Below are 27,679 nucleotides of genomic sequence, written 5' to 3'. Positions count from 1 at the left end.
TTTCTAAATGAAACCTTTTGTCAATCTGAAAAAATGTACCTTGCAATATCATACAGTATATCACTATGTGACCATTTGATTCTTCAGTCTTTCAGTTGGATTACAACAAACTGATTGTCAAATTAGGAAATACTATTTTATATATAGTACATTTTTTTCTGTTAAAATATATTTGTTGTGTATAGTTACTGAAATGCTTTTCAGAGTATTTGATTGAAGTGGCAATAAAGCAATAGTCTAGAATTTGGCATCTGACTAATTATACCCTTTTGTAGTAATGTTAAAACGATACCAACAACATGACAAATCTCATAGTTTGAGAACAGCTTTGATATAATTAAAAACATTTAGAATTATTTGAACCATCCAAATTTGAACCTTTTCTGATGGTGGTACTTTTTCAATTGTGTAATCTTTTTACCTGCAGATAATTCAGGGCTAAAAAGAAAGCAAAGCCTCAATACAAAGATGGTTATGACTAATGCTACATTTGCAGTAAGGCACACACACGTGTGCCACCTCCTGAGTTATGGCACAGTACTGTAGATGTTTTATGAGGTATGTGACCTACTGCCTGCCAAATTAAGCCAGTCACTTACAAGAATCTACAAAGGATGATCTCAGGAATTCTTTCATATATAGAACAGATAGAGTTACTAACGCATGGATCCTCACACCGTTTACGACATACATCTTACTCTCATAGTTTTACAGTGACGTCGCACAATGCAGCGCTTGTAATTGAACGGAGGAATAGTTTCCCATTCCATCTTAGTGGTCTCTCAAAGGATAGGCTTTAATTAAAAATGCACGGCCGTAGTGTTGTAAAAGTAGGCATATTGCCTGTTAAAACAATGATGGGATACCCATTACAGATTCAGACCATCTGGTAGAGATTAACTGGATGTCAGACAGATGGTTACCAACAGTGGTCCAGTCATGCCAACAGCTCCAGACGACATTGGGATTCTAGGATATGTTGGGCATTGACAAAGGGAAATAAGCCCTTATACAGACAAAGAAACCATCAAAGTGAAAAACACTTAAAACTGTGTATGAACAAACTTAACAGTGTTGCCTTATTAATTATGAAGAGTTTCAAAAGTGCATTGTAATGTTTTTTGTTTTTTTTGCTGTAGAAGAGAAGCTGTTGTCAAGATCAAGATGTTTAAAATACGTAAAGCAAAGGAAGAGGAGCCAACGGCTTCAGGGCAGGGTAAGTAACGAGAGTTTGAACACCGAAAGTTTCAACTGCACATTACTGACAAACAATAGAATATCTGAGGAAAACTAAAATGTACAGTAGAGCCTTTTCTGAGACATATGAATTTAAATCAAAGCGGTTTAAAACCCTCATACATTTGTAAATAACGCAATTTATTGATCGACAGTGAAAATAAAAAAGAGGTCAAGGGTGCCCGGAGTTATGATCACCCAGTATGTGGAAGAACTACCTGAAGGCATGAGCACCCCAGATTTCACCCGGAAACCCATTGCTCTGACTATTCAAGAAGGTAAGGCACAATTCCACCTCTAATCACATGAGAGAACTTATTTGTTTGAGATATTTCTTTAAGTTGATACCAATTAAATAATGGTACATTGTTTGCTGCCACTTCTATAGGAAAATTGGCTATCTTCAGAGCAGTCATTACTGGCAACCCAACACCGACTGTGACCTGGGTGAGAAATAGCGGGGAACTCAACGAAGAAAATAACAAGATTGTCTTTGATTCAATTGCTGGTGAATACCAACTACAGGTAAGACCACTGACCACATCTAAAGGAGACTTGAGAATGAATACATGGAATAATCGGCCATCTTTATTGCATTATTCTTTTGCAAAAACACTGATAATCGTGTATTGATTGATAGATGCCTGATGTATCGGCGGATCAAGCCGACACCTACAAGTGTTTTGCTAGAAATGAATATGGAAAGGCGGTTGTAACCGCTGCGCTTAATATTATTGAGGGTCAGTAACACACTTTTATTCCATTATTATAATAATTTGTATTATTAAAATAAAGCAACATAACTTCTGTCTCACTTCACTGAATTATCTTCCATTTCAGTTGGTTTTAAGAAGAGCAGAGCCATGCAAGAATCCAGAACAGGTACACAGCCTACATTTAATCTATAATAATGCAATGTCAGACACTTAGTAAAATCCATTAACATGCTGTTGGTTTTGTTGTAGCGGTCAGAGAGATACCTGAGGACTTCAAAAAGACCTTAAATAAGTAAGTGGTACATTTACATTGCGTGATTGCTACCGTATAGTGTTTACTAATATCTTTGGGGGGTTTGTAGGGTTGACATCGAGGTAAAAGAAGACAAAAAAACAGAAATTGATAACAAGTTTTGGGAAGTGTTGATGAGTGCAGAAAAGAAAGATTATGAGGCCATCTGTGCTCAGTATGGTGTCACTGATTTCCGCGGGATGCTTAAGAAACTAAGTGAGAGGAAGCTGGAGAGGGAGAAAGAGCAAGAAAAGGTATGTTTCAGCTTGATCGAATCTATAATTATACGAATAAATGCTGTTGTATATAAGTACAAAGCTATTTTTTTTATTTAATACAGGTTGTTGAAAGGATTTGCAACCTAAAGCCCATTGAATTGAAGGCTGATGGTGGTGCAGAGTTTGAACTTGAAATGTCACTAAAAGACCCGAAAAGCAAAATCTTCATATTCAAGGTGAGATGTCTCATTTTAAATATATACTCGTGTTCCCCTCAATCGTGAATTAATTAAACATAGGGGACTGAATATCTGAAACTACATACTGCTCTAAAATTTATGACTGCTTATGTGTAAACAGGATGGAATTATGATTCCTTTTGAGGTGGACACAGAAGTAAAACACGGACTGAAGCAGGTGGGAAAGAAGTTTGTGTTCAGCATCAATGGTGTCGACCCAGACGATGCAGGTTTATACCAAGTGGAGGTTGATGGAATAAAGATCTTCTCCACTGACTTCAAACGTAAGAACAATTACCAAATTAGTTATCTGCACAATGAAGTCGAAAAGAAATCTGCGAATACACAAGTTGCCCTGAGACAGGAAATGCGAAATACCATGTTATGCTTAGAATGTCTTTCTTTTTCTAGTTCCCCCAGTGGAGTTCTTGGTCAAGATTAACGATGTGAAAGCAGAGGAAAGAGAGGACGCTGTGTTTGATTGTGTCCTCTCACAACCCATGAAAAAAATTAAATGGATGGGAAAGAATAACACACTGGAGCAAGGAGAGAAATATGACATAACTGTGTCGGAGGACATGCTGATTCACTCGTTGGTGGTGAAGGACTGCCTACTGTTGGACAAAGGAATTTATGCGGCTGTGACTGGACTTAACTCCTGCAATGCCTGGCTTGTAGTGGAAGGTACCGTATAAACATGTTAAACTGCATCTTTTCAGACTGTTCAACATAAGTTTATCAAATACTGAAAATGACACATAAAGCCTTGACAAATTATCCTTGTTTTGTCTATTTATTTATTTTTATTAGCCGACAATGATCCAAACGCAAGCAGAAAGAAGAAAGCTCGCAAAACAACCCGAGCAGGTGGTGGTGGAGCCGAACTTTTGAAGATTGCTGAGGAGCAACAGGCTAACATACAGATGGAGAGAGAGAAGTTGATTGCAAAGGCAAGGGCCGACAAGGAAGCTGCCGACAAGGAAGCTGCCGACGCGGCAGCGGCAGCCGACGCGGTAGCGGCAGCCGACGCGGCAGCCGACGCGGCAGCCGACGCGGCAACCGGCGACGCAGCCGGCAACGCAGCCGGCAACGCAGCCGGCAACGCAGCCGGCAACGCAGCCGGCACCACAGCCGGCAACGCTGCGAGGGTTATGGCCGAAGCGAAAGCCAAGCCAAAAGCAGGGACGAAAACTGAGAAAGAGATGGATGATACAGCAGAAGGAACCACTGTTGAGGAGAAAGAGGATGGGAAAGAAGATGTACAAGGAGAGGCTCCTGCTGAAGTAGCTGATACTGAAGGGGAGCCAGCACAAGAGAAAAGAAAGAGAGTGAGAGCAGGCCCACTTGTCCCTGATACAGTCATTGGTAGGCATTAGAACATAGGAATTCAATTCCGATGCTTTGTTTTTCATATATTCCAGTTCCTGGTTAACAATATTGTTGTATTTCCATTAAGACCCAGGAGTATACTTCACGGGAGGACTGTCAGATGTAACCACAATCATTGGTACTGATGCAGAACTGGTCTGCAGGCTGAGCAGTGAGGACTGTGATGGAGTCTGGTACAAAGATGAGAAAGAGGTGAGGAGGAGTTGAGAGAGGAATAGCTTTCGTCTTTAACCTTCTGAGATTTAAGTGTGTTTATGTGTGTGTGTGTGTGTGTGTGTGTGTGTGCATTTCAGATAACGGCTACAGAAGATATCTGTATTGTTAAAGATGGGACTTATCGCAAACTAATTATCAAGAACTGCAAAGAAGATGATGCTGGAAAGTACCGCTGTGAAGCTGATGGCCGTAAAACAGAAGCTGCACTAAGTGTTGAAGGTATTGTAATCAGAATCAATGAGGCTCTTCAACTAAAGCACAGCAAAAGAGCAGCCACTAAGAAAATGTGTAAAACAATTTTCTTTTCAGCTCAGCAATTAAAGTCTGGTAATATGCATGTTGTTTCTGCTAGATCCTCCAAGAATTAACCCAGATGACCTCGCAGAGTTCAAAGAACCTGTCATAATCAAAACAGGGAAAGATGCAGCCTTCGAGATATCCTTTGTGGGACGAGAACCCATGAAGATCCAGTGGTATCATGAGGGTGAAGAGCTCTTCAAGGACACCCATGTCAGAATAGAGAAGTCTTCCTCACACAGCCGCCTGGTCCTTACCAAGTGCCAACGCAAACTCACAGGAGAAATTAAGATTAGGATAAAAAATGAATGTGGAACAACTGAAGCCATCACACAGCTTGTTGTTTTAGGTATGGTTGGTACACTGCATGTTGAGAACCGCTTGTTTTCAGTTGTACAAAGGCACGAAATAACGGAAGTGGAAATGAGTGTGTTTGTTCTCTATTTCGTCTCCCCCACAGATAAACCAACACCCCCACTGGGCCCGGTTGATATTATTGAAGCCTCGTCAAGTGGCATTGACTTCAAATGGAGGACCCCCAAAGACAATGGAGGTTCCCCCATTACAGACTACATCCTGGAGCGCCAGCAAATTGGCCGAAACAGCTGGAAGAAATTAGGCAAGATTGGCCCAGAGCCTAAATACAGGGATCGTGATGTCGATCACGGCAGAAAGTACTGCTACCACATCAGGGCGGAAACTGATCAAGGCATCAGTGAAATGATGGAGACGGATGACATTCAGGCAGGGACAAAGGGTGAGTCTTTTGACAAGCATGATGACATGTATCGAGTCAGTTAAAAAAAATGTGACAATGTTTTTTCTTCTATTTCATAACTCAGCATACCCTGGAGCTCCTTCTACACCAAAAATAGTAAGTGCTTTCAAAGACTGCATCAATCTTGCTTGGTCTGCACCCACTAATACTGGAGGAACGAAACTTTTGGGATACAACGTCGAGAAACGCAAGAATGGCAGTAATCTGTGGGGCCATGTCAACCCTCCCAATGAACCCATCAAAGGTACAGTGTTGCATCTTGATACAGTTGGAGCATATTCAATTGGAAAATGTGCAAAAGTCTAGAATGATATTCTACATTCTATACTAGTAACTAGACTTTTTGACACGCCAACAGAGAAGAATTATGCAGTCACAGATGTAGTTGAAGGCCTCGAGTATGAGTTCCGTGTATCAGCGATCAACATTTCTGGAGCTGGAGAGCCAAGTTCGCCTTCTGTCTTTGTTTTTGCCAGAGATCCAAAGAGTGAGTAATAAGCCGATTAAAGCTATATTATTATTACCTCAATGCTTAACTGTTTAAAATATCTATGCTTAAATGTTTATGCTTTCAGAGCCCCCAGGTAAAGTTATTGACCTGAAGGTGACAGACTCCACATACTCCACCTTATCGCTGGGCTGGGCCAAACCAACGGAAGAGGAAGGGGTCCAGGATGAGGCCAAAGGATATTTTGTGGAGCTCAGACCAGCAGAAAACCCAGAATGGGGTCGCTGTAACTCCAATGCTATCATTTTAAGCTCCTATACTATTATGGGTCTGAAGTCCATGGCCATGTACTGGGTAAGAGTTCTAGCCACCAATGAGGGTGGAGACGGGGAGCCTCAAGAGTTAAACAACTACATCATTGCAATGCCTCCTGCAGGTGAGTCAGTGGAAATTGTGAACCGTCTGCAGTCAGAACTCTATCCATTTCACCTTCATTTAATTACTTTTCCCACACTGTTACAGTGAGACCTCAATTCACTGACAAAAAAATGAAGAACTTTATGGTGATGAAAGCTGGGAACTCTGCTCGAGTGAACTTCAACTTTCAGGTGCAGTATATCATTCACACAAAACCTTCAATGTCCTGTTGAAAGTGTCAGATTAGACACTTCTCTGCTGCTCTACAAAGAAAGTATGAACCCACATTTTAGCCCTCTATCTCCTGTTGTTGGCAGGCCTCTCCAATACCGACTATTAAATGGCTCAAGGACAGTGTTCCTGTCGCCAAGCATGTGACAGTGCACAACACAGACACATCAACGCAGCTAATGATCCCCACAGCAGAGCGCCATGACACTGGGATCTATATGATCATCGTCAAGAACCTTGTTGGTCAGGTGACCGCCAGTATCGAGATCAGAGTCACAGGTAGAGTGAAAGAGGAAAATGCCAACTAACATGTAGCAAATATAAGTTGAGTACCAATGGTCAATGGACTTGCATTCTCTTTTTAAAATTGTTACAAAGTCTATGTAGTTTTTGGAGGAAGCAATACGCTGTTAACATATTTCTTTAAAAAAAAGGTGCAAAGAAAATGTAATCAGTGCTTAAGAAATGAAGCAAACATGCCTACGATATATACAAAGTATTGTGTGGACTACATTTTGTGTACCCTTTGGACTAAAGAGACAGGTGGGGAAAAAGTAAAGAGAGCAACAGATAATAAAAATAATGTCTTACCCGTTTCCAGACGAGCCCAAGCCTCCGGGCCCCGTGGAGCTGAAGGAGAACGTGTCGGGAACGGTGACGGTGTCCTGGGCTCCCTCTCCAGATGAGAAGAAAGACGACAGGCTGCACTACGTGATCACCAAGCGAGACTCTGAGATGCTTTCTTGGCAAACCGTGGCAGACCATGTCTTCAATAACAAGTGCACCGTCGTCAATATCATGCCGGGGAGGCAGTATAACTTCCGGGTCTACACCAGGAATGACATGGGACTTTCCAAACCTTCGGAGTCCACAACCTGGGAAGTGAAGAGAAGAAAAGGCAGGTGTATAGAGCAGGAACGAGTGGTTTGATGGCCAATTAGTTGATCAACTGAGAATTAAATGGCAAACCATTTTGATCATTAATAAATCGTTTCAGCTTTTTAAAAATAGAGTTTTAAAATGAATATATTTGGGTTGGATTCTGTAAGTCAGATGAAACAAGACGTGTTGTAAGATGCCACAAAGGCTCTTAAAACGTGTGATGGGCATTTCTCACAATTTCATGGATCCACAATAACAAAAATAATTGTTAGTTGCAACGCTAGTGCAGATTAAAAGACATCAACCCAGATATAAATACATGCAGATGACTATAGAGCTGCAAACATTACGTTGATCAGTCAAGTAGTTCAGTCCAAAAAAAGAAAAGAAAATCAATTTATCATTTTAGTAATTGTTTTAAGTCTAAATGCAAAAAAAGATAGCTGGTTCCAGGTTCTAAGATGTAAGGATAACACATCACAGCCCTACACAAGTGATTAGATGTACTTATTAAAAGCATAAAAGGATTAATAAAATGATCATTAAAATGCAATTAAAGAATATAAACAGAAAATGTAAGAACATCTCCTGGCTGCTGTAAGTAACTGTGACATTTCACCTCAACACATGTTTTGTGCATATGGGTAGAGCACACTGTATGGCAACGTGGTTCATCATTGCTAATAAATGTTTGCCTTATGTACATGAAATGTACCATGTGCGGAGTCAAATTACTTAAATTAGTAAAAAAAACAAAACAATAATTATAGATTACTTTGTATTAATGTACATCTCCTTTCTCTTGTATCCTTCCAGAAACATTTTCTTTGAACCATCCTGCCACTAAAAATTGCTGCTTTGAGACGCCTCCCTCGTTCTCTGTTCCGCTAAAAATGCACAAAATTCCAGAGAGCTACGAGTGCAACATGAGTTGTGCTGTGACGGGAAACCCCAAACCCCATGTCACCTGGTACAGGAACAACATCAGCCTCAACACCAACACCAACTACTACATCACCAACACATGCGGCGTCTGCTCCATGGTGATACTTAAAGTTGGCCCGAAGGACAGCGGGGATTACACAGTCATTGCAGAAAACCCTCTGGGCAGAATGGAGTGTTCCACTAAACTGGTTGTTAAAGGTAAAAACACACATTCAAATGCTGTCGTTACATCTTAAATTCTACTCATCTGGCTACGTGTTTGAATAATTATCTTCTCTCCATCCTCCTGAAGATTAGGAGGCCCGAACCCCTGAAGATGCCTTGTTCCATTTAAGATGAACGCTATAGAAAAGATTTGCCAATTTTGAAACATGCTTTTTGTGAATTACAGTACAACAGAAGAAATTAAGGATGAACGAGAGAAGGAAAAATCTAAACAAATGTACTGGATGAAACTAGATTGTGTTGTACTTGAGTGTAGATTTGACAAAATGTATCAGCGAGATGCAAGGAGCACTTTGAAAAAGAAGACGTTCAGGATTTAACATTAATTAAATGCTAATCTTTTACCAAAACATGTTTATTCATTGAGCTCTTTTTCCTCTGTGGTTTCATGTAAAGGAAACAAGAATAATTCCTCATGGAAATTTGCAGATATACAATACGGCTATAACGGAGTATGTTTCAGTGTTTGCATATTTCCTGTTTAAATTATTAAGAATTGTGCCACAAATGTAAATAAAGCCTTCCTGTTGAACACTGAACTGTCTTACTTGTCAATCTTTAACCTCAATTGAACCATGAGCTTTTCACTTGATATTTCCAGTATACCAAGACTAAGAGTCCACAGACATTGTACCTGCTCTGTGAGGCCCTTCTTGTTTTGAGCTAAATGCTAACGCCAATATGCTATTACTCCATATCGGCCACCTTCACCAGTATCTTCACAAGAAGTCTGTTCTTAATGTTTCTAATTCAATATCAACGTGACCATCTTCATCGGCAAATTCAAACTTCATGACAACATAACAAGTACCTTACCAGTTGACCAATAACGTGTATCCAAACCAATTGAACAGAGAACTTGATTTTAAAGAAATGAATCTTGCCAAAGCACTAGAATAAAAAATAAAAAAAAGTTTTACATCCTATATTACCCATAGCTAAATCCCCCAAATAATAATTCATATGTATCCTAACAAACTGCAGAGGGAAGAAAGCTAGTGGAGAAGCAGTGAGTGTGATTACCGAGTGTGGCATTTAATGTATTAACTTAACTAAATAGCCAAGAAATCAATGACGCATAACGTGAAGACACAGACACAAAATAAATATATATATTTTATGTGTGTCCCTCAGAACCAGATGTCCACCTCACAGTGGCTCTAGAGGTCAAAATTAAAGTCAAAATGATTGATCATTATGGCGCCGTGAAGGTTTTTGCCAAATACAATGGCAACACATCGAAATGTGGCCGAGACAGTGAAATAAATAAATAAATACATGTCAACATCATGGTAGTACACCAAATATGAAATACAAATATTTCAGTCTGGCACAAAGTGATGGACCAACAGACATTCATGTGCGTGAAAAAAAAAAAAGAAACACAAAAAATGTGTCAAGCCTAAATATCCCATACGCCAAAATGTTGATGCGTGGCTTTCAGGTACAATCACCCATTCTTCATTTTCTGCCAAATGCTTGCCTCCCAAAATATTTCATATTCCCAGTTTGTCTTTCATTTATGTCCCAAATCGTTTCGTACACAATTCTGAAAATAATTTTTACCAAACCCATTAATAATTCCCACTAATCCCATTTAGTGAACCACGTGTATTGTTCCTTTCCACTTTGTTCACAGCTTCTGCTTTTGACCACCTGTCGTAATGGCTTCGCATTTCTCTTCGACTGCCTCGTGCGTTTGCAATGCTGTCAGAGCATATGGAAAGTCTATTATGGAAAGTCATAAAAGAAAAACATTTCGTGTGCATGATGAAGTGCAACCTTTCAAACAACTGTGCATCTTCCTGTGTTAACTCTTAGGACACACTCGTATGACTGGCCTCATGGCGTCCGGTTATTTCAGAGTTTATTGCACTCCGATTTGACATTTAAAAGCCTCAAACCACATGTCAATAGTGTTTCACCATTACTTGTAATAGTACATAAACAAAATGTTTTACATATAAAAAAGGGTGTTAGCTTACAGTACAAAAGAGGTTTGCTTCAAATCGGACATGATGAAAGAAACCTTCATTTTATAACATAAAACACACGGATGCAGTGGATGATTTTTCCACACTAGATCAGAATCTTTTTGCAATTTTATTGAAGTTTAGGTTTAATAACTGCTGGGCCAACGCAGTGTACATACAGTGTAGGAATCTCGCCAACACCCGTATGGGATAACCTCTACCCATGTTGCATGGACTTGCTTTGTCCTTCCTTTGCAGGCTAGAATTCGAAGCTCCCAACTTCAGTGGCCTTGGGCAATAAATGCCTTCAGGAACATCAAACCTCCATCAGCTGCTCATGCCGGAGAACATTCGCAGCTCCTGTGCCACGCATTCACTTCGAATTACACTGCTTGAAATATCCGCGCACACATAATCGTGCTCAAACTGTTATTACTAAGACCACAATAACTGGGCTGTGGTTTCAAGTGCCAGCAACACAGACTCCATGAGGAATCTCAATGACTTCTCACCCTTAGGTTGATATCCTCAAGGTGATGTGTGTGTAATATATATATATATATACAGTACGTGTTGGATTGTTGACACACAGCCAAGACGAAGGCCACAGACGCGAACTGATGGCCATCAGTCAGCATCTTAACATCCCACATCAAAGCAAGATGGTATATTTGCCTACATCAGTAAAAAAAATAATATTGCTTGCCAGTTTCTTTAACAGTGTGTGGTGTATGTGTACATTTACAATAAAAATATAGTCAAAACACACACACATTATATATATAGTTTTTCCAATACAGTGTTTTTGGGAAGTGATACTGTATCACAAAACATATCGCATTAATACAATGTCATAATATTTTCTTGAAAGACAACACAAAAATGGAGGAAGGAACACTTTGTAAAATATCAAGTGGAAACATCCGGATGCCGAAAACAGTACAGCACACATTGGAGCATCTATAAATTGATATCGTGACGACAATTGGTTTAATTTAATTTTTCCAGACGGAGAATGTGTATCATTCTGTGACATGATAAATCTACTCCACTTTTCTCGTCTTCCAACCCACTCAAAGCGCTTGAACACTACACGTCATCCTTCACACACATTCCTACAGCGACGGCAGGGGCCACCATGCAAGTTGCCACCCGCCAATCACGACTATCTCGCCATCGCTCATCATTCACAACCTGTGAAGGAGCAATTTGGGGTTAAGTGTCTTGCCCAAGGACACATTGACATGGACCAGAGGATCGAACCGCCGATCCTCCGATTGAAGGACGACCCTGCTCTCTCACTGAGCCACAGTCGCCCCCCCATGCATTTGTCAGAAGAAGCCAGAGTCATGGTCACCCCACCGTGGAGGCTCCCACCTCCCCCCCTTGCCAGAGGTGGTGATTTATGCCAAAAACTAAAAAGCAATCCCCTTTTTGGCAGGCTCTATGTCATGACAATGCGAGTGCTTGTCGCAGAGTCATTGGCATTCCTGTAAGCACTAAGTAGCTTAAAGACCAAAGAGGCAACACTCAGATATCAGACTGAGAAGTGGCACCACTCAAGAGGATCACAGGAGTACTGAGGTAAGTTCATCATCCAGCTTACAGACACCATTCTCAGATGGCGGCGTTAAATATGTAGACTTGGCGACAGTCGACACTGAACTAATCCTGTGGCGGATTCACTCTCAAAAGATAACATTGAGTTAATGTGGCAAACTGCGGAAAGTGTTCGCCTGTGAACACCACGGAGCTGCCTCGTTGTAGGAAGTGTGGTTTGTAAAGGGCAGTATTTCAGTTTTAAAAAGCGCATTTTGCTCCTCGAGTGTTTGCTCACACGTGTACTTTTTGTATTCATGTTACGTATAAACTTTGTGCAAATATAAAATCAGATCAGGTTATCCGAGTCATTTAATAGAGCTTAGAAATGCAAATATATTGTGTCCCCCTCCAATAGCAACAGTTGCTTCTTACCTCACGAGTTTGTGTTGGCAAATAAAAATAGACAAAAATTCATAGATAGATAGATAGATAGATAGATAGATAGATAGATAGATACTTAATTCATCCCCAGGGGGAAATTTGGTTGTAGCAGCAGCAAGGTTACACAGTTAACATCAAATATTAATATTAAGTATGAATAAAATAAAATAGCAGAGCAGGACGTATTACATTTAAGACAAATTAAAATATAAAGAAAATTAAAAAAGTGTATACAGTGTATATAAAGTGAAAGAGGTGCAAGGTTTATTGATGTTGTTCAATTTATTTATACTTTCCATCACACACAGATTGTTAGATAATAAACATTTTAAAATCTTGTCAGTTTTTTTCTCTGACAGCTTAAAAAAAACAAAAAAAACTTTTAAGGACATCCTTCTTTCTTTTTTTTTTTTCACTCAAAGCTTTCATTTTTATATATTTACCTCAACACTGGCCAGATTCCACTTCATCTGTTCACTGAAAAAGATGCATCGCAAACCATAACATTTCTCTGGGACTAAGGCAAACAGAGAGCTTGGTAATAACATATGCTTTTTCAACATGCCCTTAGTCGTATATTGCCTCTAATTATGTTTATGATCCTCTTAGTCTCAGTCCTGTGCCGTATGTCAGCGCTGGTCACATGAGCAGCTGGTAGCGTTAACAGCAGCAACACAGGACACGTGAACGCCATTAAAAAAAACAACTCTCATATAGCAAAGAGGCTGTTCACACACCATGTCCGAGGAAAAGTACACATAACAAGTTATGAAAACTTTTAAAGCTAAAGAGAGGAGCGCAAAATGCATTTTGAGTGCAAAAATGCATTCAACTTCTCACAACCCAAATTTCAGAGCACAGTGTTTGGTGTTAAAAAGGAAGATAACGTTCGATAGTAATCTAGTTTTCTCATCGTCCACGGTCCATCGACACCCAAGAACATCACGTGGTCAACCGTTTTGTGGAACTCTAATTCATACTGATAAATGTCACGCAGTTGTTCATTCAGGTTTGAGTTCTTTAGCTGGAATTCAGGATTTAGTTTTGAAAAACCACTGGCCCCTCAGCTGCAGCGGCATATCAGCAACGCCATCAACAGACAGTGCAGTCAGCTGGTCTGTCCGTCATTCAGCTGCTCGGTCACCCAGTGAGACCGAGTGTCTGTTCTATTCACCTCGAGGTCCAAGCGGGGCGACAACCTCCGGGTCTGAACAGTGAAGCCAAAGCGAGCTGCCTTAAACTTTCATGTTGTTCTAATGGCCAGCAGGGGGCGACTCCTGCGGTTACAAAAACAAGTCTGAGATAACGACCCTGCTCCTCAGTTGATTTATTACCTCAGTATCTCAAATTGCTAGATTCAAGTCTTCTCCGAAAACAGCATGAAGTTTATTTAGTAAATGATGTTCTCATTTAGAGTAAAATAGACCATATAGCAAGGTATGCTTCAGGGTGGGGCTACCTTGTGATTGTCACTTCTGGTTACAAATAAAACCCAGATGACAACAGCCAAGATGGTAAAGGCTAAACTGCCCAAATCCAGGCTTCATAACAGCAATACACAAACCCATGTTCACTTCTTATGTACAGTCTTAAGGTGGCTGCTCTAGTTGGGCATATTGGGCTGTTAGTAAATGGGTGTGACAAGGGAAATGTATTCCAGGCCTGGAGCATCTGTTGTCACATTGTTATTGCTTTGTTTCTATACTTACTTCTCCACTACCTATGTTTGGAAGGTATATTATATTGATCGACTGTCTTAACGTCAACACGATTGCCTTTGCCAGGTTGCTCTCATGGCAAGTGCTCTTTACTCCATTTAATTCAAACCACCAAACGGTTTGCTAACCCTGCTGAGCCAAATACCAATTAATGCTCTTAATTGGTTTTCTAAGAAACAAAGTTTCTGTTTAAATTAAACGTTCCTCACCAAAATGACCCCCTTCCCTCTCAGTCAAGGCCTGTCTATCCTCACATCACAAACGTCATCAACTCCACACTGTCCCCTGGTCTCATACCCACCACCCCCACTCAAGCTCTTGACCCTGACATCCCCAACAACTACCGGCCCATCTCCAACCTCCCCTTCCTGTGCAAAGTCCTTGAGAGAGCCGTTGCATCACAACTCAAGTCCCACCTCAATCTCCATAATCTCTACGAAACCCTTCCCATCCGGATTCCGTTCAAGACGCAGCACGGAAACCGTCCTACTGAAAATCACAAATGACATACTTCTCGCTGCCGATTCTGGCTTCCTCACCATCCTCATCCTCCTCGACTTCAGTGCCGCCTTCGACACTATCAACTACTCCATCCACCTCTCACGTCTCCAGTTGTCCCTTGGCATAACTGGCACTGCCCTTTCCTGGTTCACCTCGTATCTCTCAGACAGACATCGATTCATTGCCATAAATAACTGTAAATCCTCCACCTCCCCAGTCACCCACGGTGTCCCCCAAGGGACTGTGCTTCATTCAAGGAAGCCCTCAAAACCCACCTCTTCAAATTCGCCTTTTTTTTGTCTTTTGTTTGTTTGTTTTGTTTGCTCCTTCTATTTCTATTTAGTCTAGCCCTTATGTAAAAGCGTCTTTGAGTGTCTAGAAAAGCAAAGTATTATTATTGTTATTAAAATGTATTGTGGGTATCATAGAGGTCTACCAAAACATGTAAGATGCTAAATATATACTTTTTTTAAATGGCAAGTTTAAGTCAAATATTGAAACAATTTCAAATCACTGTATTTTGACTTCCCATAACTTCATATAACAGCATCTTTATTCATATAAATATAGGTGGAAATAACAGATGTTACCGGTATTGGTGTGATTGTGTCTTACTTTAAAAAACGAATCACAATGCAACAACTCTACAGATATTGGAGAGAGGCAAGTGCAGTTTTTTTTGCATCCAAAAAATGATGCACCTCAGGCAAGTATCATATACTGTATATATTCACCTAATATTCATATTGTTGTAATATATTCTAAAAAATAGTAACATGTCTGTAAATCCACTTAGCAACACTTGCTCTCCATCAGTCTATTCTAGAGAAGTGACGCTCGTCACTCTAAGTTTAGCACCCATGCGGGTAATGAAGGATTGCCATGTACGAGTAGAGATCCCCGCTGCGACTGGATCTGACAGATCGTTAAAAGATGTTCACTTGATAAGCGTGTCATAAATTGAACATCACGGCAGCCTGCTGCAGCTTAAAGTGACGGAACCCTTGAATAATGAAAGTTAAAAACCTGCTCAGAAATCATGTTGTTGATGAAACTATACACTCAAGGTCCAATTTTAAGGAGGTTTTTAATCTCGGGAGTGCGAAAACACTCAAGATAGAGCAAGCAGCTGCATGGCAGACACGAATGATCATACTTTGAGTCTTTCAATGCAGTTATTCATGGACAAAGGTGGTGGTTTTGTGTGACAGTCAAAACATTTGCTCCCATACATGGTTTGACTTTTGTTTCCTTTTGTAATGCGTGTGCCTGTTTTTTTTCTGGAGAAGCTGTACCTTTCTTACTTTTGAACCGATTCAGAATAATCAAATAATCAATCAGTCTTTTCGGGAGCGTAACAGTAATCAACACACATTTAACCAATCAACTCATAGAGGTTAGCAAATCTTTTATTATCGTCCATAATATCTCAACAAACTGGACGAGCACAATGCACGATATCAAATAAAGTATAAGTCAAATCCAATCAAAACGAGATGTTCGATGCAAACAAACTTCCTTGGCATCAATTGAGGCTCTCGGGCTCTTCTTCATCAATTCTCTATTTCAGTTGAGAACATCTTGCTGAATCCATCAAGGATTCAAAGGATCCAAGATGTTTCGAAGAACCAAAGTGACGGATGGGACGGCCGTCGGCCAAGGTACGCACTCGAGAATAATCTCATTTTCTACAAAAGGAACGTCCTATATGAAGATTACGTCTGTTTGATCTCCTTGATAGACAAAGTAATACGATGACACTTTTTCCAGATCAGAGTCGAACACAATTGATAGAATGAGGATGGCAAGGAGATCCATTTGTGAATAAATCTATAAAGGAAATTGTGAATAGCCTATATCTAATAACTGGTGGTGTAAAGGCTTCATCTTACCTACAAAGTGATGCTCCTAAAATGTGACTCTACTCAGAAAGTTCAAGGCTGCAAATTTGTCAATTAGCAATACGCATTTAGACTTTACAGGCGTACATGTACACATAGTCTATTAAAAGTCACCAGGAGCTCATAAAGTAGGCGAACATATATAGCAGACTGGTCATAACGGTGTCCACTGAGGAGCAGATGAACTTTACGGGGTTAACGCTCCAGTGCATCGGAAAATGAGAATCGCATATCCATATTCATGTGTGTTTGTGCATCGATGGGTCACAGTACACATATCCCATTGCAACCCACAGAGAAACAAGAACTACATAAAAACATGTGCCAAATGCTGCTCTGTGTCTGTATTTGATTTCCTGTCCCTCAGTTTTCACTATTCAAGTCTGACCCTTCGTGGAATGTAAAAAACATGCTGACGCGCTGCATTATGCTCTCTAACATGTGCCTCATCAGATCCTGCTGCAGAGAGTGGTAAAGAAGGTAGGCTTAGCAGACAACAAGAGAAGCCCGTCAACAGACATCTTCTTTTTTTTTTTTTCCTCCCTCCCGCTCACGAAGACATGACCGACTGATGTGCAATCGGTTTTATTAATACACTGTATGTGCGTATATACGTATGATGTGTGAGTTGATATGTAGGTGCATCACTACATATCTGTTCTCAGGTTGAAAGTTAGGCATGGATTCCCAAGAAGAAGAAAAAAAAAAGGTTAACACGGTAAAGTTATTGAAATATAAATGGCGTGAACATGTGACACAGGCGAGACTTATACACCAGAGCTACACGCACACACACACACACACACACACACACACACACACACACAGCTCTGGATGATAAGTACCTGCTGTAGTGAGTCACATCACACATTATAATATATGTATTAGAACGTGTTTCGGCATGGTTCATGAGGGTGATGAGTTGATGACAGAACAACACACGACTTTTCTGTGTCACACGTGTTGTCACTGACATTTATTTGTCCGATGCCGACAGTGGGGATAAAGAAGAAATCGAGGGTCCCCGTGGTGATGATCACGCAGTTTATCGAGCCGCCACAGGGGAAGAGCCATCCAGACTTCACCCGCAAGCCGATTGCTTTGACCATACAAGAGGGTAGGTCTGATTGTACGATAATGATTTTTAAAACCATATCCCAAAACATTAAAATGGAGGAATTTCCATGATTCTGCACAATGGATTAGATCCATGACGTTTGTGCAATGGGCCAGCAAACACCCAAAACTCCGGTGCTAGTCGGATATAATTAAAACACACACTGGCTTCAATTTAAAAGCAAGGAAAGTTATTAGATTCAAGATTACAGATCAAAATCTATGCTGGTATAATTTTTCATCAAGACAAATTATCCACCGCGAGGTGACTGGCTTTTCTTTTTCTTTTTACAGGCAAATTTGCTTGTTATAAAGCGATTGTCGTTGGAGACCCACAGCCGACCGTAACGTGGAGCAGAAATAATGGAGATGTGTCTGATACGTCAATATATCAGAGTAAATATGATCCCCATTCCAATGAGCATACATTTGAGGTAAGCGAAAAGGGGCTATCAAATGGCAGTGATACTATACAGTAAGGGAGAGGTAGAAAAATAGATTAATTCACAGTGAAGGAGATAAGGGACAACAAAAAAATAATCAATTTCATAATATCAACGTCTTTTAACCCTTTGCCAATTAGCTTTTCAGCAAAAAGGTGATTTAGCTTCTTGGGAGGCGCACACTTCAACGTCAATTTCATGAAATGGACTGAACATGTCCACCAACATATCCAGTCAATGTAACTCAACAAGGCATGCGGTTACACATCAAGGAGGCCATCTACCAATCAAGAGTGCGAGGACTGGAAATTGTATGAGTATTTCAATCAAATTGGTCCGTCTGGTGCAAGATGTCACATTTGGGATATGTATTAGATTCATTGGATACTGTACAGCAGTGACTCCCAAACGGGGGTAATACCCGAGTGGGTTCATCTGCATATGGGGTTACAGGGAAATAGCTACTCTAATTTTTGAAATTGTTTTATTTTATTGTTGTTATTAAAAAAGATATCCAATAATCCAATGAACTAGCTGTGATAGAATGACAAGGGACTTGAGGGAGTTTGGACAACCCAATACCACATGATAGAAAGTGATAGTGAAGGCATTAAACTAGGAGCGGAGAAGTTTAATCGTTTTCTAAAGGAATCGGTTAAATAGATGAAAAATACAGCTTCTTCAATTTAAAATTTAAAAAACAAAATGTGCGAAAAAAAGCTGTTGAATAATGTGTACATGAGCTGATCTGATGGGGGCTGTGTGGCTGCATAACACAAGACTACAAAAATTCCCATGCTCCCGATGGGAATTTTAATACCGTACTAAAAAAGAAAAAGTGGGGTGTGTTCCAAAATATGTCTGTCGTTCCTCTTTTTTTTTCTTCTTTTCTTTCATTCCCAGTAATATCCGGCCAAAACCTGAGCAAGTTGAGAGAAAAGAGGGAGAGGTCCATCCTAAATTGTGGGAGCTCTTAATCAGCTCTGAGAAGAAAGACTATGAGAACCTTTGTGCCGAGTTTGGAGTGACTGACTTTCGTCATATGCTCAAGAAACTTAATGAAATGAAGAAAGAAAGGGAGGAAGAACAAGCTGAGGTTTGTCGTTTGTGGTATTCTCATTTTTCTGATTATGGAGGTTTTAAGCTGCTTAAGGGACATACAAAAAAAAAGTCATGTTGATTGGTAAAAGAAGGCAATTCTGTGAGAAAACTTAAGTCTTATTCTGTTTTTGTCCCAGTTTGTCAGCAACCTGTCTAACCGAAAACACATCGAGGTCAATGCTGATGGCACTGCGGCCTTTGAGATTGACATGGACCTTATTGAACAAAGCAGCTCTATATTCCTGTACAAGGTTAGTGTGAAAACTAAATGACGACTCTCCGAGCAGCACAACAACACTAAAGATACTCTAATAAATAAACTGGAGTCATCCTCAAGGCACCCTTATTATTAATTAAATTACTGATTTAATTGCAATCTGGCCAGTGATTGTACATATCCATCAAGATCTCTGGAGTAAGTACTGGATGGGCAGATGGATCAGCATTATTGGACCCATCCAATAGTTAACTCATACCTCTGAGACGCCTTTTTTTTGCAAAGAGATTAAAAACACAACGATCAATGAATAGTCTACTTTAATTTATGGGCCATACGTTTGAAAATGTTACGATGCTTTCTATTTGAACTCAAACGATTGGCAGCTATTTTCTTGCCGGCGTAATTTGAAGCATACCAAACAGTCATTTACATTATTATCCCCGCAGGATGGTGTAATGGTTCCATATACAAAAGGAGTTGGGAGATGAGATGAAGCACGGTCTTAAACGAGTGGGGAACAAATATATTTTCAGTATGGAGGGACCTCATGCCAGACTGTACCAGTTGGATGTAGAGGGTGTGAAGGTCTTTTCCACTCATTTTAAAAGTAAGTAAGTTACGCTTGCACACACACACACACACACACACACACACAGGACACATTGTGTATCCCCAATTAAAGCAAAAGGAAGATAATGGCATTGATGCTTAAAACTAAAATAGCCATCATTTCTAAAAAAAAGGTATCATTTGTGCAAATACAACATACATTTTAATTGAAAATGCATTGCTTGTTATTTTTTTTGGTGAAGATCCAGGAAAGTGAACGTAATAGAGAGAGAAGACTGTTTTCGAGTGCGTCTTGTCCAATCCCTTTTCAAAAGGTTTATGTGGTTGAACTTTTTATTCGACCACAGAATACTGCGTTGGTATTCTTCTGCAATCCCCAGTGACGCAGCTTATACGCACTACACATATTAAAAAGGGAAATGAAAGGACTGCCGTTTTTTTTGCCGACGTGCCTGATTTTATGTGAATGAAGCCTTAATGTCGCTCTCTTGCTCTCATGCAGTGCCTCTGCATGTTTTCGCCCATCTTTTTGTTTTTTTTTACATATTACACTATTTTTTAAAGCATGCTGTCATTTTTTTAAATGTTTATCATTGTTTTCCATCATACATAAAGCAGACATGTCACTGCAATATATAACTCATCGTGCAGAGATTTGAACCATCTCAGTATTATGTCTGGTCTGATGTTAATGTTGTTATGGCTTTAGTGTCTTTGCATGTGCAAACTAGTTGGAACGGTTAATAATAGAAACATGGTCTTTAAATGTATTACCTCTCTAAAGTAAGGTCTCTGCCATACTGTACACTTCGAAATAAAACAATATACAATACTAAAATATACTTTCATAACTGTAAATAGGTCAACAAATAGTGTATTTTTAAAGGCTGATATGATAACAGTAGTTTGTGGCAACAAACAATCAATCAATCAATCCGAATGCACAATCTTTACAAACTGGATAACTATTAAACTGAACAGCTAATTCATAGTAATAACACTTAGATAAATAATTAATTTAATAATATTGATCCGGTAAACAGAATCTTAAAGTGTGCGATTCCATTTCATGATAGTTTTGAGGCTTGATTATTTGAAAGAGAAAAAGTTAAAGTGGTAAGATAAAGTGAGTTGAATGACTTCTTTTCCTCGCTGTCTAAGTGTCTTGTATCGTGGACAAAGAACTCAGAGTCGCGTTAGAAGTCCAAGACCAGAATGACGCGATATAAATGAGGGTCCATTCACCAAATACATTTTAGTCTACATTGAAACATAATTCAAAGTGCTAGAGTGCCAGAGCCCATTTCCGTCGATAACAATAGTTTGTAAAACGTCCTATCTGTGCCAATTAATCTGTTTCATTTCCACCGTCCACCACTGCTGTTTCGAGAGAAAAGCCAAAATGAGTGGAGCTGATTCTACTTCATTTTGTTTAATCTCTGTACGTTCAAAACTGGCAATATTATCGGACCGCAAAGCAGCATGAATCAAAGTAAAATTACAGTAACGGCGAGAAACGCTCGCTGTGAAAGGCTGGGATGCCAGATATTGAATACTGAAAGTACAATTAACACAGATATTAAACGACTAAAAATATTACTTTGTCTTAGTATCGCCAGAGTTTTCAAATTAACCAATATATAATCAAATTATGATATTTTCTCTAACATAGTTTCTCAAAAGTCAAATAAAAATGAATAAGAGGGTTTAAAAACTAGCATGTGCACAATACCGACAGAAAGACTCACACTGTTCAAACTTGCTTGTGTCGTCTTAGAAAGTGTTGGGACATCATTGGGTTTTATGTTTGCTGCTTATCAATGTGTTTGCTTTTGACGTCATGACCTTGCTTTGTAACTTGTGTTTATCTTAAACTTTCTGACACCATCAACACTTATTTAATGGCAATGCATTTATTAAAAAACAAAAAAGTACTGTATAGATGTTTTTTTTAAGTTATGATCATACTCTCAATTCCTCACTATTTACACGGTGGAAGAATTCACAAACTTTTCAAAAAGAGTAACATTAACTTTTTACAATGGTAGGTACAATTATCACATTGTTCAATTGATATTGATGATGAACCGATAACTTATTAAAAAAAAAAACTTTTATTGAGCATACATATTGTCCTTAACTAGAAGATGCTGCGCATGAAGGTGCAAAGTAGTGAGTCCTTTTGTTTGATGTCGCCCACATCCTGGAATTACCTGTGGACTTTCTGATATTTATGTTCTTCGCGGAAATTCGGCTGAATTAACGGTGACGATGAACATAGACTGCGATGGCAGCTGGTTCAAAGACGGAGAGCAGGTGAGGCCCATGAATCAACATACTTAAAATATGTACACATCTTTTTTATTGAGAGTAATTTGGGAGAGAAATAGAATTCCTACATTTTCAACATTAAAAATGAGACATTTAGAAGTACAACATGACTAATAGTCTTGCATCTTTACGTGGGAGTTTTTGTCATTTAGCAAATGTTGTACTACAAACACACACACAAAGTATAATGTTCTCCCTTTGACATTTGATTTTCTAGTTGAACTCAGGTGCTGAGGTCACCATGAGCAAAGACGGAACCTCTCACAAGCTGACAATTCAAAGCTGCAAAGACGCCGACTGTGGCGTTTATTGTTTTTTATCAGGGGATCATAGTACACAAGGAAAGGTCATCATCGGAGGTATGATTTACTCCCCTGTGTTGTGGCCCATATTTATTGCCACAGTAGCCTCCGTGCGTTACACTGAATTACATTTTGTGTTTCACAGGCGCACCTGAATTTGACTCAGACGACGTTCTCAAGTTCTCCAAACCTGTGATCATACGAGTCGGCCAGAATGCTGCTTTCAGGATGCTTTTTCCTCATCAGGAGTCATTGGTGGTCAGTTGGTTCAATGACGGCACGGAGATCAAAGACGGAGGAGGAGTTAAGATCGTGAGGGAGCCCAATCACAGCCGGGTGCTGCTCAGAGACTGCCTGCGGACAGACACAGGGGAAATAAAGATCTCAAAAACCCATTTGCGGCTGTGGAGGCCACATCTAAGCTTATTGTGCTTGGTAGGAAAAAAAGAAGTAATCTAACAAGAAAAGTTATAACTACTGAGATATAAGAAGATTACATTTCCAGTATTAGTTTACCCCTCCACTCAGGGCCACGCTCAAACATAAAACACAACTATCACCTTACTGAGCATCACATTTATATCGCTACATTTGAAATGTAACACAATGTTTTCGTGATAGATCGGCCCGGTCTTCCGGCGGGTCCAGTGGAGACTGTTGAAACAACCTCATCTTTCATTGAGATTAAATGGAACCCTCCCAAATACGACGGTGGCCAAGGTGTCACCAACTATATTATAGAGAGGCAGCAGGCGGGACAAGCCCTGTGGACGAAAGTTGGGGATGTCTCAGGGGGCAAGACGTCCTTCAGAGACAAGAATGTGACCCATGGAAAGAAATACAACTACCGCATCTACACGGAAAACCCTGAAGGCCTCAGCGACGCCCTGGAGACCGCTGATAGCATTATGGCTGGCATAATGAGTAAGTACAGGGGAGAAAAAAGAAATCTAATTTGGCATTCCTCAGCAAATCCCATGTTAATCGCACTCAGGTTGTAACAAATGAAAATGCCTGTGGGTAGTGTTGTGATTGCTTCAAATTGTTTGTCAGCAGCACTATTTAGTCACTGTAAAAAGCCTACCTTTCATAATTTCTGTAAAGGTTGTTCCATCTCAAGGAGGAATAGTTTGCAATATCCTGCAGTGGTATCAAGTAGATGTTCTTGATTTATTCCATGCCTTTAATCACCACTTAACTATTAATAAGGAGCTTCCTCAATTAATTAGACTATTTGTCATTCCATAGTACTTGCCGGTCCACCTGGTGGCCCCACAGTGGTGAGTGCCTCTAAAACCTGCATCAACTTGACCTGGACCCCCCCAGTGGACGACAAAGGAGTACCGATCATTGGTTACCAATTGGAAAAACGATTGAAGGACACAAATCTGTGGATTCCCCTGAATGCACTTAATGAACCAATTGAAGGTTCGCCAGAAAGACGCATCTGTCGTGTTTTGATGAAGGGAAAATTTGTTTTTAGTTTTGCCTGAAACAATTTGAATTATATTCTCAGGAGCAATCTATGCAGTGAAAGAGGTCACCGAGGGAGCCGAGTACGAGTTCAGGGTTTCAGCAATTAATGAGTCCGGATCAGGAGATCCAAGCCCTCCCTCTGCAATGGTGTGCGCAAAAAAACCCCAACAGTAAGCATATTAATAATTTAACCATGTTATCCAGTGCAATGTTTCCACCCTGCCTGGATTCATGTTTTGTTTGTTTTCTTCCTGTGAGACCTTGTTTTAAAGACCCAGAGGACTTCATGGTCTTCAGAGCAGGAAATATAGCGTCAATCTGGTAAGCCTAAAAACTGAGGCCATGGTGTGAATACTAAATTCTTTCAAGTCAGTGCATTCCACATTTCATTCCCCCATTCCAGCCGCGTCATATTCTTGAGTGATGAGTTTACTACGGTGTGACATGACTGCAAACGCCTCATACTTATTTACCCGATATTGATATCTCCAGGGTGAACCTCCACCTCAGATCACTTGGCTGAAGGATGATGAGCCAATACCCCCGTGGATTAATATCATCAATACAGAGGGAATATCTCAGCTCGTTATCCCCTCGTCAAAGCACTCCGATTCAGGCATTTACACTATTCAAGCCAAAAACTCTGTGGGTGAGGCTTCATTTGACATCGAGGTCAGAGTCACAGGTAAGAACAGATTATGATATACTATGACGAGCGCAGTGGAAAAAGTAGTGATATTGTTGTGCCTATATTATCTGAGTCAGAATCAGAATAAGGATTGTTGCCAAGTAAGTTACGCACTTACGAGGAATGGATTTTGTGCATATAAAAAAACATATTCAGAGGAAATGAAAATATAGTCAAATTACTGCAAAAGTCAAGAACATAAAAGAATAAAAAAAAGAATACAAATTGAACAAAGATATTAAAAAAAAATACTGTGTACAGTTCTGTGTTTAAATGTGCAAGTTAGTTTGACAATCCTCTTCATTAAATGAAGAATTCATTTTTTTGCAACAAGGTAATAATTGAAATGCTTGAAGTGTGTGCCACAGGAGAACATCATTAATATCGACACTCGACAATATTAATTGGGTAATATTTATCCAATTAAATACCAATGACACACCAATGTATCGGCAAACCCTAATTCACAGGGAACAACTTTTAAATGAGAAACATAATCCTTACTGTGTAACATGCAGTAATAGGATGTGATTAACTTAACAAACGCCAATGTAATCCTGACCAAAGCCCACAGAGGAATGAAAGGCCTCTTAAGTATGGTAAGATTACGGAAGGCTTCAAAGCATCCACAGTGCAAAGAAATTAATGAAAATAGCTTCTTTTTTTTTAAAAGGGGGAAAAGGGGACAAATGTTGAGCAATTGATTCTGTCTTCTCTAACATGCTCTGCATCTCATTGCATTTGTTGCTAGATGAACCCAAAACAAACAGTCCAAGGAAAAGTGGCGTTATCGTGGAACTCCTTCTCCAGACGAGGAGCTCGACGACCGCCTTTACTACGTGGTGTCTCAATGCGACTCCAACACCAGAGTGTGGAAGAACGTAGCAGACCGCTCTTCACTAACACATACACAGTCAACCACCTCCTTCCTGGGGTACAGTACGATTTCCGGATCTACGCCAAGAACGATATGGGCCTCTCAGATCCATCCGAGTCACCGACATGGGGCGTCAACTGCAACAGAGGTGGATTACTGCACATGTGGCTGACCATTTAAAGTTGAATCTGTTTGTAAGAATGTTGTGTACTAAAAAGGAATGATGAATCATCATGTCCAATAACATTATATCATTGTCTCAAGCTAATCTGATTCAAGTAGGCATGAGCAATGATTGCAATGTGCAATAGCTGACGTCAATGATTAGGACTGGACAGTAAGCTTTTTGATTTGGGTGCGATGATTTACTTCAACGATAGCCAGACTTACTTATCCAAGATGGAAAATGTAGGCTTATCGAAAAAAGTTATTATATATCTATTTAAAAAAAAAAAAAAAAGTGATTAACTTAGAAAAGATACAATTATTATGTTCCCTAATTGGGAGTTTTCTTGAACCGGCAAGCGCTAATATTGTGCCCTGACGATAGTTGAATATTCCAGCTTCTGTTTTTTTTCAGTAACTATAAAAACTAGCCAGACTCCCAAAACAATGACACCATCCCAACAGTTCTGAAGTTGTCTGTTCCCCTACCACCTCCTTAGTAACAGTTTAGCTTACTGTATGTGCTCCCTAACTGCCCTAGTACACTAATAACTTTCCCAACTGTTGAAATTGAATATATCAGTGGTGATTACAGTCCACATTTGGAGTAATTGTGTTAGGTACAGAACCTCAACACCAATGTTAGCCATGCTAGTAGGCAATGTGAAACATCGGTTGGTCCAAAGATCAGTACAGTCAAGGTTTTCAATGACCCAGTAAAATATCTCCACGTCTACTACACGGATCGGTGCAACATTAACGGTTCCTAGATCATGCATCCTGATGACTTTAGTTGTACCCCGATTTTTAACATAGCTCCATCAGGTCAAAATGACCAAATACCTGAAAACTGAAGGCATTACCAACCTCAGCAGTACGTGTTAGAAAGGTAAGACGGTGAGCATGTTAGCATAGTCACTGTGAGCCTTTTGCTGTGTTGACATAAACCTGGATACAACATCCCAGAGAAATGAACAGGGCTGTGGGTAGAATCTATTATTCCAGAGTTGGGTAATACAGAAAATGTCTGAAACATTTCTGGATCGATAAGCTTATAATGTGACTTAAATTATATTTTCAATCCATGATCTTGTTTTTGTTTCCCCTATCAAGTTCCAATGACTCCAAATGGAGGTAATTCATCAGGGATCAGCTTTGAGAGGCCTCCATCCATCTTGGTGCCTCTGAAAGTCCACACACCACCTAAAGGATACAAACTCTACATGACATGTGCTGTCCGAGGGTGCCCTACGCCCACTGTATCCTGGTACCTGAACGACGTCTGCATCAACTTCGACAACAACTACTACATCACCAACTCGTTAGGAGAGTGCTCCATGTACAGTTTCAGAATCAAAAGACAGCGGCGTCTGTAAAGTTGTTGCAGTCAACTCTTTTGGCCAAACAGAGGGTTCTACTAAAATTATTGTTAGAGGTAAGGTTCAACTAGAAATGTGAATGGTTTCAGAATAATCCGTTTTGGTTCATGCTTATAATAAATATTTAATACTTTTCCCTCAGATTAAAATAGCATGAAGAAATTCAGCAGCAGCCTCTCCTCACACGGAGAGGGGGATGATTTTTGTTTTACTACATAGACTGCATTCATTTATTTGAAATGTGACAATTTACAATTGAAATAATAGCACCAGTGAAGTGACACACAGAAGGGCAAAGACATCTGTCAAAATATCTTGTGTCAACTCCAATAAATCAAGAAAATGACAAGTGTGTTGCGTTCTTATTGGTCTCTCGTTTTGTCCCTTTATCAATAACTTTGCATAT

At 39.9% G+C, this 27,679-nt stretch overlaps 2 protein-coding genes across 2 annotated transcripts; both read left to right on the top strand.

Moving 5' to 3' along the window:
* The first annotated feature begins 1,164 nt into the window (after positions 1 to 1,164).
* LOC117731101 (immunoglobulin-like and fibronectin type III domain-containing protein 1) lies at positions 1,165 to 14,709 on the top strand. The gene is made up of 24 exons (XM_034533255.1): positions 1,165 to 1,216; positions 1,392 to 1,514; positions 1,625 to 1,761; positions 1,877 to 1,976; positions 2,077 to 2,118; positions 2,202 to 2,244; positions 2,315 to 2,498; positions 2,585 to 2,698; positions 2,823 to 2,985; positions 3,113 to 3,385; positions 3,512 to 4,066; positions 4,158 to 4,282; positions 4,384 to 4,525; positions 4,659 to 4,952; positions 5,064 to 5,360; positions 5,446 to 5,625; positions 5,740 to 5,868; positions 5,957 to 6,265; positions 6,352 to 6,437; positions 6,564 to 6,756; positions 7,079 to 7,375; positions 8,176 to 8,502; positions 13,553 to 13,632; positions 14,437 to 14,709. Exons 1-24 carry the CDS (start codon positions 1,165 to 1,167, stop codon positions 14,707 to 14,709), a joined length of 4,518 nt encoding a protein of 1,505 aa, XP_034389146.1.
* Positions 14,710 to 16,319: 1,610 nt separating this feature from the next.
* On the top strand, positions 16,320 to 27,352 carry LOC117730547 (immunoglobulin-like and fibronectin type III domain-containing protein 1). Its single transcript, XM_034532303.1, is given in 24 exon segments — positions 16,320 to 16,365; positions 17,059 to 17,085; positions 17,603 to 17,722; positions 18,016 to 18,183; positions 18,945 to 19,002; positions 19,068 to 19,260; positions 19,403 to 19,516; positions 19,932 to 19,955; positions 19,957 to 20,092; positions 22,256 to 22,371; positions 22,604 to 22,745; positions 22,834 to 23,067; positions 23,070 to 23,123; positions 23,310 to 23,612; positions 23,937 to 24,116; positions 24,205 to 24,334; positions 24,423 to 24,494; positions 24,653 to 24,849; positions 25,604 to 25,613; positions 25,615 to 25,648; positions 25,650 to 25,743; positions 25,746 to 25,877; positions 27,008 to 27,251; positions 27,253 to 27,352. Coding segments are annotated over 24 exon segments (2,928 nt in total).
* The last annotated feature ends 327 nt before the right edge of the window (positions 27,353 to 27,679 follow it).

This window comes from Cyclopterus lumpus, chromosome 5 (genome assembly GCF_009769545.1).
Source record: "Cyclopterus lumpus isolate fCycLum1 chromosome 5, fCycLum1.pri, whole genome shotgun sequence".
In the NCBI taxonomy this organism is placed as follows: domain Eukaryota; kingdom Metazoa; phylum Chordata; class Actinopteri; order Perciformes; family Cyclopteridae; genus Cyclopterus; species Cyclopterus lumpus.
This window is presented reverse-complemented; position numbering and strand designations above follow the sequence as displayed.